The 19,348-nt window shown below is 32.8% G+C and overlaps 2 protein-coding genes across 2 annotated transcripts; both read left to right on the top strand.

The window, feature by feature from the left end:
* The first annotated feature begins 1,536 nt into the window (after positions 1-1,536).
* On the top strand, positions 1,537-4,350 carry LOC112017422 (pentatricopeptide repeat-containing protein At2g01390). The gene is given in 4 exon segments (XM_024049873.2): positions 1,537-1,943; positions 1,946-2,377; positions 3,286-3,978; positions 3,981-4,350. Coding segments are annotated over 4 exon segments (1,776 nt in total). The 5' UTR covers positions 1,537-1,600; the 3' UTR covers positions 4,289-4,350.
* Positions 4,351-9,232: 4,882 nt separating this feature from the next.
* On the top strand, positions 9,233-18,545 carry LOC112017420 (glycosyltransferase BC10). The gene is made up of 12 exons (XM_065780311.1): positions 9,233-9,652; positions 10,658-10,735; positions 10,854-11,369; positions 12,384-12,482; positions 14,148-14,248; positions 14,337-14,408; positions 14,573-14,663; positions 15,666-15,746; positions 17,352-17,411; positions 17,489-17,611; positions 17,700-17,738; positions 18,015-18,545. The coding sequence occupies exons 3-12, from the start codon at positions 10,989-10,991 to the stop codon at positions 18,141-18,143; spliced, it is 1,176 nt and encodes a 391-aa protein (XP_065636383.1). The 5' UTR covers positions 9,233-9,652; positions 10,658-10,735; positions 10,854-10,988; the 3' UTR covers positions 18,144-18,545.
* The last annotated feature ends 803 nt before the right edge of the window (positions 18,546-19,348 follow it).

The following is a 19,348-nucleotide window of genomic DNA, read 5'->3' as shown; positions in this document are numbered from 1 at the left end:
GCAGTTTTTCCATCATAAACCTTATCAATGTCTAACTCAACTTCAAAAGCAAACAGGAGATGATTTTCACCAGCATCTCTAACATTAAATTTTTGAGTGGTATGCCATAAAGGCCTAAAATTTTTTGCCACTGTATCAATGTTAACACTCCTCTTAGTTAGAAATTCGCTGTTAAAACTTACTCTTAGTACTGTTTACTTGTAGTAGGACCATGCTCTTACCATCCCTATCAAAAAGGGAAAGCATTTTCCACTTGCTTGCAAGATCATCAATTACCTACATAACAAGTGTTTCCCAGACACCACAATGAAAACCCAAGTCTTGGAGCACTTAATTTGCTATAAGGAAAATAAGAAATTACACATAAGGGAACCTAATACCACAAAAACAAGTCTTTCCCAAACCCCACAAAGAAAACCGAAGTCTTAAACAATTTATTTACTTCAAGGAGAATGAAATTCCATAGAGGGATCTAATACCACAACGTCAAGTGTTTCCCAGACACCACAAAGGAAACCCAAGCCTTGAAGCACTTAATTTGCTATAAGGAGAATGAAATTCCACAACGGAGAACATAATACTACAATCACAAGGATTAGCTAGAACTTACAAAGAAAACCCAAGCCTTGGAGCCAATCAACGGAGAACCTAATACTACAATCACAAGAATTAGCTAGACCTTACAAAGAAAACTCAAGCCTTGGAGCCAATAATTTACTACAAGGAGAACAAATTCCCATAGGAGGAAACCTATTACTACAACGAAGGAAGTTGGGAGAGCCAACTTTCAAAGCCGAGAACCATATATGTCACAAATTGGATAGGAATCATATTCCATAATCTGAAAACACAAAAATTGTGTTTTCAGTTTTCATACCTCAAACTCAATTTTTTGAGTTTTGAGTGATGGAAGCTTTCCACAACAGAGAATCTAATACTACAATCACAAGAATTAGCTAGACCTTACAAAGAAAACCCAAGCCTTGGAGCCAATAATTTACTACAAGGAGAACAAATTTCCATAGGAGAAAACCTAATACTACAACAGAGGAAATTGGGAGAGCCAACTTTCCAAGCCGAGAACCATGTATGTCACAAATTGGATAGGAATCATATTCCATAATCTGAAAACACAAAAATTGTGTTTTCAGTTTTCATCACTCAAACTCAATTTTTTGAGTTTTGAGTGATAGAAGCAACACTCAAAAATTTTGTCAAACAAACTTTTTTTGTGGGTTCCATGTTTTTTGGATTATGAGCGGTGGAAACCGAGTTTTATAATTCAGTTTCACCTAATCCAAACAGTCTATGGCATCATTTCTTAAAGTAACTATTTTAAACCAATCTCAACTAGGGGGAAAAACTATAGATTTTAAATTTTTTTTTTTTAAAAGCTCAGCAGGACTTTTAAAATGGCGTCGTTTTAGTATATCTTGGTCTGCCAAAACGACTCGTTTCATTCCAACACTCAACAGTTCTCAGTCCATTAACGGTGACGTTTGCGCAGCATTTTTATCTTCTCATCTGCCATTGTTGTCACGTGTTCCACCTCGTACATAGGAGAAGACTCTCAAGAATTTACCTTGTAAAATTGTAATTCATGCGCAACACAAACGATTCCCATGGATTTCTCAAAAAAATTGCCTTCTTTTTCTCTATCCGTGGTGTTCAACCTCTTCGTTATCGAAACAGTTCGATTAAACTCCTACATTCCCTTCGCCAACACAAACAAAACAAACCCATTACCAATTTCTATAACAGAAAGACTAATAAACCTTTCAAATCAGTTAACAACGAAGAAACTGACAACCCCAAAGAATATATGAGAGACACAGTGGGAAAAATATACAAACTTTTGAAGTATTCATCATGGGATTCTGCTAAACAAGAGCTAGACAATCTCTCTTCTATAAGATGGGACTCTTACACAGTCAATCAAGTTCTCAAACCCATCCACCAATGGAAAAAGCTTGGCTTTTTTTCAACTGGGCGTCGAGGCTAAAAGGGTTTAAGCATGACCAGTTTACTTACACAACCATGCTTGACATTTTTGGAGAAGCTGGGAGGGTTGCTTCAATGAAGCATGTTTTTGAACAAATGCAAGAGAAGGGGTTGAAGATTGATGCTGTGACTTACACTTCGTTGATGCATTGGCTTTCTAGTTGTGGTGATGTTGATGGGGCAATCAAAGTGTGGGAAGAAATGAAGGGTAATGGTTGTTTTCCCACTGTTGTTTCCTATACTGCTTATATGAAGCTTCTGTTTGATAATAACAGAGCTAAAGAGGCTACTGAGGTTTACAAGGAGATGCTTCGATCTGGGTTTTCTCCAACTTGTCATACTTACACTATCTTAATGGAGTACCTTGTGGGTTCTGGTGAGTGCTATACTTCTTTGAATCCTTCGTGCACTTCAATTGTTTGTTAAATTGTCTACCTGGGTGCTTACTTTGCTTGGAGCAAATAACTTTAATAATATACTGTACTAAAATAAAATCTAAAACTATGCACTCTACTTATTTATATTTATTTATTTTCTACTTTCTAGGAATCATTTAGCCACTTAGCTCTGCCTTTGTGATATTATATGCAGATGATTTTATAGAGTACTTGGCTACTTGTTGACATCCCATTTATTCAAATCAGATATACTCTTCATTGTTTTGAAATGCATGGGTTTAGATGCAACATTTCAGCTACGTGGCATCGGGTTCAATTAAAGACTTCTTCCATGAACCTGTCATTCAAACAAATTTTATTATGTTTTGTTTAAGATTACTTGAGCATTGTAGTTAGTTGTTGTGAGTCATTTTTATCATCTCACCATTTCTAATTTCGTTTAGTAGTTTTCAGTTCCTGTTCATCACAATGATACCAGTCAATGCTGTCAATATTTTGTCCTTATGAATTAATTCTGAACTTTTCAGTTTTGAAATTCACAATGATATGAAAGTAATGGTGAAATCAAGGTTTAGATAATTTATTTGCTTAAATTAATACGTGGCAAGGAAAATCATGGTAACATGATAAATTATCGTAGTCAAAAAAACTTTTCTTTAATATATATTCTTTGCATATTCACTTAGGGTGCTCCTGCTTTTAGCACTTTGGGATGTCTTCACTAGGTTATGAAGATTCTGAAGGGGTAATTATTTTCTTTTTTTCTCTTTTTAGCAAAACTTCCTATAGCTTTGACCAGAAGGATCAGATACAAAACCCCCAAAACCTCTCTGATTGTGTACTAAAAATGCTGGGGCTAATTGTTCCTTTTTGTAATGGGTTCCAGGAAAATATGAAGAAGCCCTTGAGATTTTTAGCAAAATGCAAGAAGCTGGGATACAACCTGATAAAGCTGCATGCAATATATTGGTTGAGAAATGTTCCAAAGCTGGGGAGACAAAGGCTTTAACTCTAATCCTTCAGTATATGAAAGAAAGCCGCCTTGTTCTGCGTTATCCTGTATTTCTGGAAGCACTGGAAGCCTTAAAAAGTTCTGGCAAGAGTACAGTGCTTCTCAGGGAAGTTAATCCTCATTTTTCTATAGAGTCTATCAGCAAGGAGGAGGCATTTGAGATTAGACCAAGGGCTTCTGACGCTTCTTATGGCATAGACAGAGGGCTTTTACTGATTTTCTTGAAAAAGCGAAATCTTGTAGCTATTGACCGCCTACTTACTGGGATTATGGATAAGAATATGCAATTGGATTCTGCAATTATCTCAGCAATCATCAAAGAAAATTGTCGTCATGGAAGACGCAGTGGTGCTTTATTGGCCTTCAAATATAGTGTAAGAACGGGAATAATCATTGAGAGAACTGCATATCTTTCCTTGATAGGCATTTTAATCAGATCAAACTCATATGCAAAGGTGGTGAAGGTTGTTGAGGCCATGATTGGGGCTGGACATTCTCTTGGAACGTATCTAAGTGTGCTTTTGATCTATAGGCTTGGTTGTGCAAGAAGGGCTGCTTGTGCTGCAAAATATTTGATCTATTGCCTGATGATCAGAAGAGCACAGCAGCTTTCACTGCTTTAATTGGTGTTTACTTCACAGTAGGCAATGCTGACAAGGGACTTCAAATTTATAAAACCATGCTAGAGAAAGGAATTTATCCTACATTAGGCACATACAATGTGGTATTGGCTGGACTTGAAAATTGTGGTAGAATAAGTGAAGCAGGTATCTATAGGAAGGAAAAGAAGAGCCTGCAATTAAACAGTCGTTCTCAGGAAACTGTCTCCCTAGAGGAAAAGTTATGTGACCTTGTATTTGCTGGAGATGTAACTTGAAACGCTGATTTGGGACCATAAAAGTCACCACCTTGATAGCTTGCTAAGAAAATTTTGTACTATTACTTGAGTATATGCCATTCAGTGCAAATGACAACCAATGCTTCTTTCAACATCATGAAAAAGGATAAAAGGGCAAGGTGGAATAATTCATTATAGTTGAAGTAAAAATTATCTATTCTATGCTATTTTATAATTCAAGGAATTATAATTAAACTTTAAGTACTAGTCAAGAGTCACTTAACTCGACTGACACTTCTTAATACTTCTAACAAAGACATTTTAGTGTTTAAATTTATCTTCCCATTTTTGTTATTAAAAAATAAAACGTCAAGCATTGTAAATATAATAAAGTTCAAACAAATTCCCAAATTTTTTCATCTTATCCTACTTCTCAACTAAACAAGAAAGAATTATTAAATCTATTTTGATTTTCTCTATTTAACTTTTTCTATCTCAGCATTCATTTTTCATTTTGTCTTTTCCAATTAGAAAACTTAGCAAGTCAACACTCCCTCATTTTGCTTGACCCTTGATTCCTTCCCTAAAACAACTATCAAGACTTTTAAAATATATATATATATATATATATATCAAAATTGTTGGAACTAGAAAATAGTGAGAGCCAAAGGATACAATTTGAGATCAGATGCAATTTGACATCTCCTCAAAAAAAAAAAAAAAAAAAAGAAGAAGCAATTTGGCAAATGGAACCCTCCCCAGATGCCCCCAAATCGGTCTCTTTATTACCATCTGTAATATTCCAAAAGGGAATGCCGATTTGTCCAAGTTGCCAAGCAATAAAAAAAAAAAACATTATGGATGTTTGAACTTTGAAGTCAGCCAATAATAACATTATTGATTTTAGTTGCTTTTTGTGACAACTTTTTGGTTCAAAGTTGGATTAGACATGTTTACATATAAAAAGTAGGTTTAGATTTGAGTCACATTCCTCTTCAAAATGTAAAATTATAAAGTTTTTGTTTTCACAAATTCTTATTAGAAATTAGTTTTAAGTTTAGTATTTTTTATTAAACGAATATTTATTCACTATTCCAACAATACAACAATGTCATGCTTATTATTTTTACATAATAGTAAGTCATTTTTTAAATTAATAGTAAAATTCACCATTCATGTGAGGGTATATGAAATAGAAGGTCGCCAAAATTACCTAATGATCTTATTTTCAAAAATTACATATTGATTAAAATTGGGCTTTTATTTTTTGAAGGGATTCTCATTTGATTCCAAACAAATTAAATTAAATTAAACTTGTATCAAAAGGTTGAAAAGTAAAACAATTCTATATTTTGATATACACCCTTAAAAAGAGAGTCAAATTGAAGAAAATAGAGCTTTCAATAATATATATATATACAAGCAAAGCAGAGAGAAAATTCAATTAGATTTCAAATTAAAATTCAATTAAAGTCTAATTTTGCACCACGTGTCCCATCTAATCAGGGTTTTTAAATTTTTCTATCAAGTTATTTAATTTAGTGTAAAAATTGGAATTCAATTAAAGTTTAATTTTACGTTACGTATCTCATCTAATGTAAGTTTTTTTTTTTTTTTTTAATGCCAAGTGAGTTTAATTCTATGTAGAAAACGAGAAGTTCAATTTAAATAAACCATAAAAACTTAGAGAAAATCTAATTAAATTTCAAATTTAAATTCAATTAGAATCTAATTTTGTGCCGCGTGTCTCATCTAATCTAAATTTTTAAATTTTTGTGTCAAGTTATTTAATTCAGTGTAAAAATTGGAATTCAATTAGAGTATAATTTTACTCTAAGTGTCTCATCTTGTAATGACTAGATTTGAATCTCTAGCCCACAAGGTGGATGGACTTAGGCCCAAAAAAACCCAAAATAATGAATTTGTAGAGAGTGTGTTGGAAAAAAATGGGCCTTAATGAATCAGACAATCATGAAAGTGGATTCAGATCACAAGAGAATGAAAATAGACAAGTTTAGACTAAAGAAAATCATCCTTGGCGTAGTCTGAGGAGATCAATTCTTACATATTTCTCTCAAGTTTGGTTACAAATGCAATTCTTGATTGCTACAATCTTTTCCTCTTAATTTCTCGATCCCCTTCTCTCATTACTTCCTTCTTCTTTTATACTCTCTTCCCCTTTCTTCTTTACCCTCCACCTGCAGGCCAGATGGTTTTTCTTGATACTTTTGATACTTGTCCCATCAACACTTTTCTAAAATCTTTATATAATAGTTGTAAGGCTGAAAACCACTGTTCAGGTATTACCTCCACATTAATGCGGCTAGAGAGTTAGCTGCAGAGTATTTAATGCGATGGTAGCAGTTTTTCTCTTAAATATTTATCTCTACAATACTTATCCGTACCAATAGAACTTCCTAGAACGTTCCCTTGGACAGCAGACTACCTATTCGGACCTCAGTTCTGATTAGCAGAGAAGGCATTCATCTTCGAACCACCCTTTTGGGTTATTATGACTAAAATTGACTTCTTCATCTACTAACACGAACTCCCTTGACAATGTTTACTCATTCTCAGACAACTTCTAGTCCTCGGCTTGGGCTTTAGGCCCAATGTATACATAAATAATGAGCTCCTGGGCCCAATGCTCCTACACATGTAATTTAAGATTTTTAATTTTTGTGCTAAGTGAGTTTAATATTATGTAGAAAACGAGGAGTTCAATATAAATAAACCATAAAAAAAACCTATTCATATATATATATATATATATTAATAGGCAAAGTAGAGAAAAAATCCAATTAGATTTCAAATTGAAATTTAATTAGAGCATAATTTTGCACCACGTGTTCCATCTAATTAAAATTTAAACTTTTGTGCCAAGTTATTTAATTTAGTGTAAAAATTGGAATTCAATTAGAGTTTAATTTTACACCACGTGTCTCATGTAATGTAATTTTTTTTTAAATTTTTTGTGCCAAATGAGTTTAATTCTTTGTAGAAAACGAGGAATTCAATATAAATAAACCATAAAAAAATCTAATTTTATATATATGTATATATATATATATATAACCAATGCTTATAGAGAATTTAATTAGATTCAAAATTGAATTTTGTTTTTGTTAATTTTCCATACAAATTAAATTGTTTAGATTTTTGCTGCTATTTTTTCTTTGAACTAATGACCATATTTTTTATATTATTTCTATTCAAATATTTTGTATGCCAGGATCTTGAACATAACAAATTGTAATTGAGATGAACGATCTCATGTATGCACTTATCCACATTCAGTTTAGGAGACACTATTGGACCATTTTTATTTTATTTTATTTAGTAGCATTTCACGGAAAGTAATTGTGAATTGATATTGTATATGTAATATCCAGTAGTGATTTTCAAAATTAAATACATAATAGCAATGTAATGAGAAACTTAACATAACTAATATCATGAAAATTACAAGAAAATACTATTTTAGTACCTCTAAATGTCCTGGTCGAACTAGTATCTTATATGTTTTATAACCCAAGCTAATATCAATAGCACCATTACAATTCATCATTCTCGTGCGTAGGCACAAGTTACAAACTAATAATAATAATATGCATAGTATGTTTGACAATTATTTACTTAATTTTTTTTTTAAATAATGTTACTCCAACTTGAATGATAGTTGATCTCATTAATTAAATTCAAGATAAAATTGGCTACTCACGTACTATAAAAATAGTTTTATTTCTAAAATATTGAACAGTTTTCATTTTGGATGATTTATCATTACTTGGAAATAAATATGGAGCACAATCTTGTAAGAAAAGTTTACTTCATGATTGTTTGGAGGAAAATTCCTCTAAATACTATTTATTTTTATTCAGATAATCGATTTAATGAATTATGTGACTTGTTTGCATAATACATATATATATATATATATATGGATGATTTTATACACTGTCTTGTCTAATGATGACAATTCAAATTAGTGGATCATGTTATTGTCGTGTTGAGATATGAATATTCGAAGACATGGCTCAAACCTAATTTGATCAATTTAATAGTTGTTTCAAGCCTTAACAACTCTAATATAAACAATTAATTAAGAGGTTGACATGACACAATCAATTTCAACCCATGATTCAATACACAATCTAGGAACAATAAAATAAATGACAAAGTTTAGTTACAACATTGATTGTAGTCTTAGAATACAATCTTACTAAATATCTTTTTATTGAAGGTGAATTTTGACAAATCCACCTTTGGATAACATGTTCTTATTATATCCTTCATACTTGCAAAATTTTTAGAAAATTAAAAATCAATAACCATGTCATCAATAATTGTTTAAATTGCAAGTTTTTGTAATTCAAAATTATGTATAAAATATAAGTTTATCGATAATATATGATTAATACAAAATTTGACATGTATATTAAGAACATAAAGAAGATACAATTCAACAGTTAGATTTTCAAAATATATAATAATATTTATTTTATTGAGTAAGATTGTAGATTTAGACTACAACCAATTTTATAGGTAAAATTTGTCCAAAAATAAAACAAGAGTTTTATTTATTTATTTTTAATTCATCAATATAACCATTAATTAAAATTCTTTTTATTACTTAATAATTATATTTAAAGTTCACATTTATTTATATTAATTCAGTCATTTCGGTTTCATCGCAGAATTAAGCAGATCGAAACAAAATTGATCATTTTAAGGGTGTTGGCCAATTATTGACATTCGCCAGTGTGATGTCGAATGTTGCCTCCAAACCTGCGGAATAATTCATGCGACAATGACAAAACCATCCAATAAAAACTAGCCAAGTGGCCCACATGTACAAAACCCAACTAAGCTCCACGCAGGCAAAAACTAACGGAAATTTTTTGAATCTCCCCGTTAAACTTACCTTCTCCAGTTCTCCGTGCTCTGCTCAACCAAAAAAACGAAGAAGAAGATGAACGGAAAAGTTAACGGCGGAGCATCACATTGCTGCGTTTGCAATTTAAAACCGACGTGGCGTATTCTGATTGACGGTCACATTGCAGTAATTTGCATCCTCATTGAATGGTGGCGATAATCTATAACAGTATAATGATGATCCCACTCACAAAAATATATATATGTAAATAGTTCCCACCACCACCACAAAATGGTCACCACCGATTTGAGAGCATTTCACCATTTCTGTTTCTTTCTTTGTTCTATTAGATTTAGATTTCTATAACTATATATATTACACGCATTATATATATATATATATACACACACACATTTTTCATTTTTGTAGGTGTGTTTCTATAGCATTGTAATATTTACACGATCCAATAGTGACTGAAAGTTCTCTGGTTTTTCTTTTTTTTGGATCTTTCGTGTTCTAAATCACAGGTACATATTACTTTCACAATATTCTCATTACTGTGATTTGTGTGTGTGTGTTTTCTGTTTGTTTCATTCTATTTTGAGAATTGGATTTCAATACTTTGATTGTTGTTTGAAACGCGTGATGATCAAAGCTATAAACGGAGATGTGGATCTGCTGGGTTTGTTTTTTTTTTTTTGTTCTTTTTGCTTAAGATTCAGACTTAGCTTTATGATCAGCTCTGTTTTTTGTTTAGCAATGAGATTGGTTAATGTATTATGTATTTACATATATATATGGACCTACATTTTTTAGATTGAGATTGGAAAATATCTGATTCTCTCTATCTATAATTAATTTGTCTTGGTTGATTTGTAAGCATGAATGTACTATGTAATGTATCTCTGTCAGTGAATGGCAATTACAATAACCTGTGCTTACGCATGAAAACACAAAATTTATATTACGATTAGAACTAATTTGGATTCTTATTGTGTTTTGACTTTAATATATTTGTATATGATAACCATTACCAATGAGTTATAACTCAACTAGTACTCCCTAATGGGATGGATTGGAGGGTGAGGTTAGGGTTTAAGACTCACGGGGTGTGTAACTCATCAATACAAAAAAGAAGGATGATGATTGATTGCTATTGTTATTCGGTTAACAATAGGGCTATAATTAATTTGTATCTTATGATAATGGGAGTTCACTACTATACCAGCATTCAGAGAATATGAAGATAAGTTGAGGGCAAAGCTGGGATTATGCATTAAATTTTTTTTTTTTTTTAATTGATTACTCATAAAAGGAGGATATGCTTATGTTTGAAGATATAGACTAGAATTATAAGAAGGAAGTTGAGTAAATACCTCAAGAATGGTATGTGTTCATGTGCTACATTGATATGTTAGGGTTCTATGACTGTTTTGGTTTTATGGGCTAGCATTAAACAATATGATCCATGCTTAGAGTACATTGCTAGTTTCCACCTAATAATTGTGTATGTATGCATTATTATTTTGTAGCAAAATTGTTATCTCTCTCTCTCATTCTCTGCTGCGTGCTTCATAGAAATGAAGAATAGAGGCTTGTGGTTGAAATATGTAAGTGCCAAATTCTGTTTATCTTGATTGTAAATAACCATGGAAGCACTACTTTGCGTAAGCATGTTTTGTGAGCTTAAACATGGTTTTGAAGCTTTAAACACCTATATGTTTTCAGATTCTGGTGTATCAGTGGTAGAAGTTGCTGGTTGGCAGATACTATTCGTTCTATATTTAGGACAAGACTAGTTAACTGGCAAAATAAAGAATTTGAAAGATGCTTTGGGATTCTGTTATGATACCTTCATCTTAAATGAAGATAGCTCATGCATTTCACCCAGGCATAAAAGATATTATAATCATGTTTGGATCACGACAGAGACCAAATTTAAAGAGGCCTACATGGATTATTGTATTGGTTTCTTTGGTGAGCATTTTTCTGATTGCTGCCTTAGTTTACCCACCAAGAAGATCTGTGGCATGCTCTCTCTTTTCTTCTAGTGGTTGTGCAATGATTAAGGAGCAACCATATGTTCCATCACGGGAATTAACTGATGATGAGACTGCAGCTCGAGTTGTTTTTAGAGAAATTTTGAAGACACCTCCTGTTCAATCAAAGACCCCAAAAATTGCTTTCATGTTTCTGACTCCTGGTTCATTACCTTTTGAGAAGCTCTGGGATAAGTTTTTCCATGTAAGGCTTTATTCCCTTCTCATCATTTCTCTTTTGTTTGTTTTACTTCTTGCACTATTTATGCATATAGTTCCTGAATTGGTGTTTTCAAATTCTATTGATTATACTTTATCTCTCTGTCTTTGGTTCTACTCTAGTTGTTGTGTGGAGTTTCAGTTTCGCTTCTCATGTTAAAATCTTCAAATCTCGCTGTATGCAAGCTTTGAGAAGATGGAATGTGACAAGTCCTTTAGTTTAAACATTGGATTATCATTAAGCCATGGGAAAAAGCCTGAACTTCCATTTTTGGTTGCACAAAAATGTGTATGCACATTAATTTTAGTTTATATTAAGTGCAGATAAAAATAGTGGATATACACAGCAGATTTTTGTTGAGATAGTAATTTAGACAATTGAGTTACAAAGTGTGTGATCATACACAGATACTTTAGCTTGATGTGTAGTTTTTCGAGTATAAATGTGAAGGTTTTATCTATAATAGATTGTCTTTTGGGTAACGAGAATGAACTAAGTATGGAAGATTGAACAGTGGAATGCCCTGGAGCCGTATTAATTTTAGAATATTGACTAGTTAAAGTTAACTAGTTGATTAGAAAGTTGCCAATGAACACCAGGGTCAAATGTCACCTCTTCCCTTTTGTAAGGGCAGGGTGGAGGATCAAGTAATGGGTTCAAGACCCACTGGATGCAGGTGTATTAACCACACACACACACAAAAAGCAACTTAATCAGAAGGTCAAGATGCATCTGCAAATTCTGAATTTTCACTTGTTACACTTGTTTATTGAGGGCTGGGTTATGCATAATGTGAGATGTAGAGATGGAATATTGAGAAGAGGATGATATTTGCATTGCAGACCATTCATTCACTGAAGATTTAATTTAGGAATTTTAACTCTAGCTGCAGTGTACCAAAATGCTACTAAATTTTCTTCTCAATATGATACGATTTTCTTAGATGGTTCAAACTCTGTTATTTAAGAAAAAAATATATGTTTTATTCTCTTTCTGCAGGGCCACGAGGACAGATTCACTGTTTATGTACATTCATCTAAGCAAAAACCAGTACATGTAAGCCCCTACTTTGTTGGTAAAGACATTCGGAGTGAGAAGGTAAGTTATCATATATACAAATATACTTTATATTATTATCACAAAGTCACAAACTATGAAGTGGGCTCTGTGGGTTCTTAATCTTCCTTTCCTTATTAGCGACTTTGAATTATACTAAAAAGAAGACAAGATTTATGATTGAAGCTGGAAAGATGTGTTCTTACTACTGACCTGTCAAAAATTGGAAACATTTTCATATTAATCTCCCTTCAGTAATTTATATCTCAAAGCATATATATTGATGGATCTTGGGAGCTCAGGATCTTTGGAATTATTTTGTATCTAGCTTTAGTCTGTGATACTCTTGTACTTGCTTAAGCATTTTAAATGAGGAACAATGCGCATGCTTAGATTGTGCAAGTATTTAGTTTTACTTTCAGTCAATTGAGGTTACAGCATCATCCTTCTTATTCTGGTCCGAGACTACAGCTATTTTGTAATTTTTATAACAGCATATCCTCCCCCCTTAAGACATGTTTGAGGGTTAATGGGATTAAGACCCATTAGGTGCATGCATTACTTACCAATAATTAAAATTTAAAAAAATAAAAATAAAAATAAAAAGATGTATTTTTTACACAGATGCCAAAGAGTTCAATCTTTGAACTAATATCAGTTCATTATGTTAGCAAAGCCTTTTATTTCCTTCATTTTCCAAATGCTGAAGGACTTTGACTCTGATGCTCACCTTCTTGATTTTGGAATGCCTTATATCCACATCCAATTGGAGACAGATACCTGTGCTGTCCGTCCTTTGCATGCTGTTGCTATCAATTATCTAGAATTTAATTTTGAAAACTAAATTTATGTATTTATTTATTTATTTCATAAATGTGCGTGAAGAATAATAGGTATGCATCATATGTGAAGGCTTTCTAAGGATTTCAGGATTTGCAGCCTGTGTTGGTTTGAAGCTCCCATACATTAGGATATGTCCTTTCTAGTGCCAAAATTTGGATAAATATGGGATTGCTATTTTTTTCCCTGTTATATATATCTATATATATATATATATATTATACATAAATACATTATACACTTTATATTAAATATACATCTATAGTAAGAGTCCAGTAAACCAGAAACTAGTTGACATCCTCTATTTTCAACATTGAAAATTTGGAGAGACTTTATGGATGGAAATCGATTCTCCAACCAAACCTCATGGAGGCTTTTATTATTATGTGTTAAATTTTGGAGGGTTGTAAGATTCACCCTAGGAGGTTTCAGCATTTTGCCATATACTTGGAAAGGATAATTACATTATTCAAAAATAAAAGCTTGCAACAACAACAAGAACAACAACCAATCCTTAGTCCCAAATGTTTTGGAGTTTGGATCCTTAACAGATTAGTCAGGATCAGCCACATAAAATCTTTTCCGCCATTTTATTCTGTGCAAAGTCATACTCTCTATTACTTCCTTAATTGACATATCATTTTTTTATTAATTCTACTAATGCTATTTTTGGTCTTCCTCTACCTCTTTGTGTTCCCTCCACTTGAATCAACTCACTATTTCTATTTCTCAAAAACTTGAAACTACTAAAAAACAAAAACCAAAAAGTTAGTGCTCATACAAGATTTATAAATATCAGATTTGTAATATAAACATTTGATATGAAACCAGATCAGTAAGTTGATGGAATGAGCAAAGCTGTTGCAGGTGGGCTGGGGGAAAATTTCCATGGTTGATGCAGAGAGGAGGCTTTTGGCAAATGCACTTACAGACCCTGATAACCAACAGTTTGTGTTGCTGTCTGATAGGTGATTTAATTATCAGTTGTGAAATTGTGCTTGTTGTTAGCATAAGGTATTTGTCTAATTTCTTTTTTCTTTTATAATTTTGTTTCAGTTGTGTACCCCTGCATAACTTCGAGTATGTGTATCACTATCTAATGTATACAAATGTCAGCTTTATTGACTGGTACGCTAGCTTTAATTTGTGAAAGGAATGCCTTAGTAGTTGGCTGATAAAATTTTGAAACCTTTTCCAATCTTATATCAATGCTATTTTTCTGCTGAGTTGACATATAATTTATTTTTTTGCTCTCTCTCTCTCTCTCTCTCTCTCTCTCTCTCTCTCTCCAGTTTCATTGATCCTGGTCCACATGGAACTGGGAGGTATTCAGGGCACATGTTGCCTGAAGTTGAAAAGAAAGATTTTCGGAAGGCTTCACAGGTATAGTCTTTATAACATATTGAACTGTAGATGACATAGAAACTTGAACGAACTCACCAAACAGGCCTGATTTTCACATTAAGGTATTTGATGGCCAAAATTAATATTGGTTCCCCTTTTTGATTGGTTTTATGAATTCCTTTGCAATGCATCTACTCACCAAGCTTCATATTGTTGTTCCCACCATAATTGAAGTTTTTGAATATTAGCTTTTTCATGCACAAAAACGAGGACCACCTTCTCACTGGACTGGGCAACCTTCCCTCATGGAAAACAATTACTAACGTGTGTGAACTCATGGAAGCCTTTGAGGAATTACACACAAGCATTCAAATTTAGGCTTACTGACTTTTTCCACTGCATTGTGCAGAATGACCTATATTGAACTGATAGGAAAGGATGAACTTAATCATTTAATCACTATTTTAATACTTCCCCTCACATGTGGACCCAAACTCACCTTAAATAGTGGGTCCAACATGAGGGATTTTAAACTTCATAAATGGGAGGAAGAGTGGAGATTGGGTTCAAACCCTAAACCACCAGCTTCGATAACATGATAAACTATTGTTTATTCCAAAAGCTTAAACAATTAGGAAATGTGAATTTAATCATTTAACCATTATTTTAACAGTCTCTTTCAGTTTTTTCAGTTCTTGGTATTCTTTTTAAAACTTTGTGACACTCTACAATTGAAAAGCCATTTGAGATCATGTGCCACATTCTTTGGTTAGTTCCGGAATAATTAAGCAACTTGACGGCATGTCATGCTGTTCTCTGTTCGTAGAATTAGTTAGGCTGCTCAACAGCAAAAAGATCAGGACCTAAGCTTCAATTTTTTTAAATCACATAGATCAGAAAATTCTACTGTTTGTAGAATTTTTGGTCACAGATAGGTTGTGGCTGAATTTCTTTTTCTTCCAACAGATATATAAATTTGTAGCATAGAAGATCGAAATATTTCTCAAGTGTTGCTATTTGTGAATGTTGTTTGTATTGCAGTGGTTTTCCATGAAGCGGCAGCATGCTATCATGGTTACGGCAGACAATCTTTACTATAGGAAATTCAGGCTTTACTGCAAGGTAATCCATTTTCAGTCATGATCTTGTCCTTGCTTTTGTTATTGCTTGTTCGATGAAGAATCTGGTCTATTCTGCAAGGCCTGCATTTGTGTTTTCCTCACATATCTCAATGTCTGTCTTGATCTAGTTTGGCAGGTCTTGATTCATTAAGATTAAAATATGGTGTAATTTAAGAGCATAGAGATCTTCACATGGTTGATGCAAGGAATCTTGCTTTTGCCAGGGATAGGCAGAATTTTGATATTATTTTTCTCCTCATTATTGGGATTCTTTTCTTTTCCTTTCTTTGTTCTTTTTTTTTTTTTTTTTTTTGGGGGGGGGGGGGGGGGGAGGAGATGGGGGTGCTGTTGGGATTGGGACTTGGGAGGGAGCGAGTATGAGGATCTTTGGATAAGATGATCCTCTCTTTTCTTTCTTTCTTTCTTTTTTTCACCTTTTAAGGGGCAGGTAGGACAAATGATGGGATAATTTTCAACAAATACCTATAATTACATGCGTGCTTATTTGAATTTTCACATATTGTTATGTATGCGCCTATGCGGGTTTTGTAGAAGTGTTTCCAAGGCATTCCAAAAGCACTCTATTTGTATAGATTCTGCAATCTCTCCCTTTTTTGGGGGGGATGGGGTCTTGGGATGGGGAGGGGATTTGTAATCTTAGTTGGAAATGAGATACCAATATAATAAACCAACTTTAAAAATACTTAGGTTTAGGAAGTATTTTTTTTTTTAAATGTTTTTTATATTTTGGAATGTCTATGAAAAAGGGTCTATCAATTGAACATACGATTAGAACCCAGGATGAATGAACATTTAAGAATTACTAAACTGCATTACTTTCCCCTGCCTCACTCTTTGTCTTCTTTCTCCTCTTAAATGCTAAAATTCTGTTGTTTTTCTTTTTTCTGTAAGTTATTCTGTTGAATTTCTCTTTCTTTGAAAAATAATTCAGAAAAGTTAGTGCAGATTCTAGGGTGTTGAACCCTAGGTTCTTCTTCTTCAGTTTTTTTTTTTTTTGAGGATCTTCTTCTTCTTCATTTCATCCAAGTGCTTTTAGCCAAATCTTCCTTTTAGGCTGCATGCATCATTCATTACTTTTATGTAAATTTGGAATGTCTATCGTGGTTTTTACCTGCAATTGGCTGCTCTCTAGTAAGCAAATATCATAACCTAGAATATAGACATTATTTTATTGATGTTCTTAGACTGCTTTTTGGAAGCTCTATCCTTAGTATTACATTTTTATATGCTGCTTTTAAAAAAATATATATATTAATGTTGATATCTCATATTACTGTTGGAAGAGGACGAGGATCTAAGCAAGCTAATGTTGGACAAAGTTTAAGTTTCTCCAAAGTTATTATGGTCTGATATATTTATGCATGCCATAAACAACAATGTTGAACAAAACAAATTATTTTGCCATATGAACTGTCAAAAAAAGAATAGAAAAAAGATCGTAGTTTGAATGGTTTGCTACTTTGGATTCAATATCTTTTCTTCTGTGTAGCCAATATTGTGTTATGGAAGTCAATGGAAAACGTGTAAACTGTAAAGCCAGTTTCATTGACAAACATCTTGATGTTGGTGCTTTCAACTTTCTCAGCCAAATATGGATGGGCGCAACTGCTATTCTGATGAGCATTATTTGCCAACTCTTTTTAATGTGAGTCATCTTTTGTGTAGTATAACTCAGTTTAATCTCTCCTATTGGTGCCACTTTATTCAGTCTCTGTTCTTCAGATGATTGATCCCAATGGAATTGCAAATTGGTCTGTAACACATGTCGATTGGTCCGAAGGAAAATGGCATCCCAAAGCATATAGGGCTCGAGATATTACTTACGAGCTCCTAAAGAACATTACAGTACGTGAGAAAAATCTTAGTCTTTTGCTTTTAGTTGATTTCCTTGGTATTACATGCAACATTAATGACACCGTGTTAACCATTTCAGTCCATTGACGAGAGCATACATGTCACTAGTGATGGAAAGGTATTGAGTTTATTACTTGAATGTTGGTTTAAAGGTGTTGCTTAGTTTTTTGTTTTGCCTTTTGTTTTCCTGTGTTCTTGTGAAAAGTAATTATTCAGTACTCTGAAATTACGGCAATGTATTCCCTCCTTTTACGTAGATTCCACTAATTAAATTCATAATAAAATCTACTAAGAGAGAGTACAAAGCTGTTGTACTCTTGGCGTCCCTAATAATTTTTTTCCATTTGAGAGAATGAAGATCTAAAAAAATGTTTGTTTTGATTTCTGTTTGCAGAAAACTGTATTGGTCACACCTTGTTTGTGGAATGGGATGAAAAGGCCATGTTTTTTATTTGGCAGAAAGTTCTATCCTGAAACTCTGGATAAATTGCTGCACTTTTTCTCCAATTATACAACAGTTTAAGCCTTTTCTCTATCAGTATTATTCTTTGCTGGAATCAACAATCACATCATTTGATTCTAGCCCTCAACTTTATTACCCCAGATAATGTTTGGATAAAGATTGTGAGGTTCACTTTCCAGATAATCTGGGTGCTTCACTATATAAAAAGTTTTAGCTGAAAGGAGGCAAGAAGCTGAACGGTCAAGATTTTGAGGAGGCTGCCAGCTTGTCATTGATTTTTCCATTTGTCGCCGATTCACTGTTTTCTGCCTATTTTTTTGGGGTTATATATATTCTGAACATAAAATTTTTATTTTTAATTTAATTAATGGATGATCAGCAGCCATGCACATTGTAATACAGTACTACTGCCATACCAAATAATATCTATATGTCGGGATCAAAGCCCTGGGTTTTATTTAAGCCCTTAATTTTTCAGCAAAAATAGAATAAGAATAAAGGCTTTTGATATCGAATGAAAGAATTCTTTTTCTTGAGAAATAATTATAATATGCTATTAATCTCGTAATTTAAACTTTTCTCCCCCTAGATTCCTTGGCGGATGAAAGAATACTTATGTTAGGCAAAAAGAATTCTTGGTCTCTTGGTGTGATAGGGCAGAATCTTCTAAGTGTTAGCTCAATACAGTTTGAGGTATATGACGGTAAGTTTAAGTAAAAAAAATTTCAATATTTAAATATTGATTAAATAATATTTATTTAAATTTTTTTTTTATGTAAGGTAATTAATTTAATTGATAGCAGTTGATCTATTTACTTTTCTCATGACATAGTCAATTTTAATAATATTTATTAATTCTAATTACAAAATAAAAATTGCAATAAGGAGAATTTTTTATAATGGGAGACCTAAGCCTAGGTCTAGAGCTGACCCTAAGTTGTCTATTTACTATTTAGGCTCCGTTTGTTTTGGTGGTAAATGATTTTAGAAAATCATTTACCACCTGACCCCACTATTTCAGTTTGGAAGCCAAGGAAAATAAAAATTTTCAGAAAATATGCTTTAATTGATTGAAATTTACTCTTTGACTCGAAAATAGTTTTACACTCTCATTTTCACTTCAAACCAGGGGCAGAGCTAGGAATTTTTGTTTGGAGGGGCCAAGTTGCGGCACACGTTTTATTTTTATTTTTATTATATATACACACATTTATATACACACTTTTTTATTTGATAAGTTATATATATACATACACCTAGCAAAA

The sequence above is a fragment of the Quercus suber genome, unplaced genomic scaffold, assembly GCF_002906115.3.
Source record: "Quercus suber isolate HL8 unplaced genomic scaffold, Cork oak 2.0 scaffold_232, whole genome shotgun sequence".
Classification (NCBI taxonomy): Eukaryota; Viridiplantae; Streptophyta; class Magnoliopsida; order Fagales; family Fagaceae; genus Quercus; species Quercus suber.
Note: the sequence above shows the minus strand (reverse complement) of the source record. Positions and strands in the feature narration are given on the sequence as shown.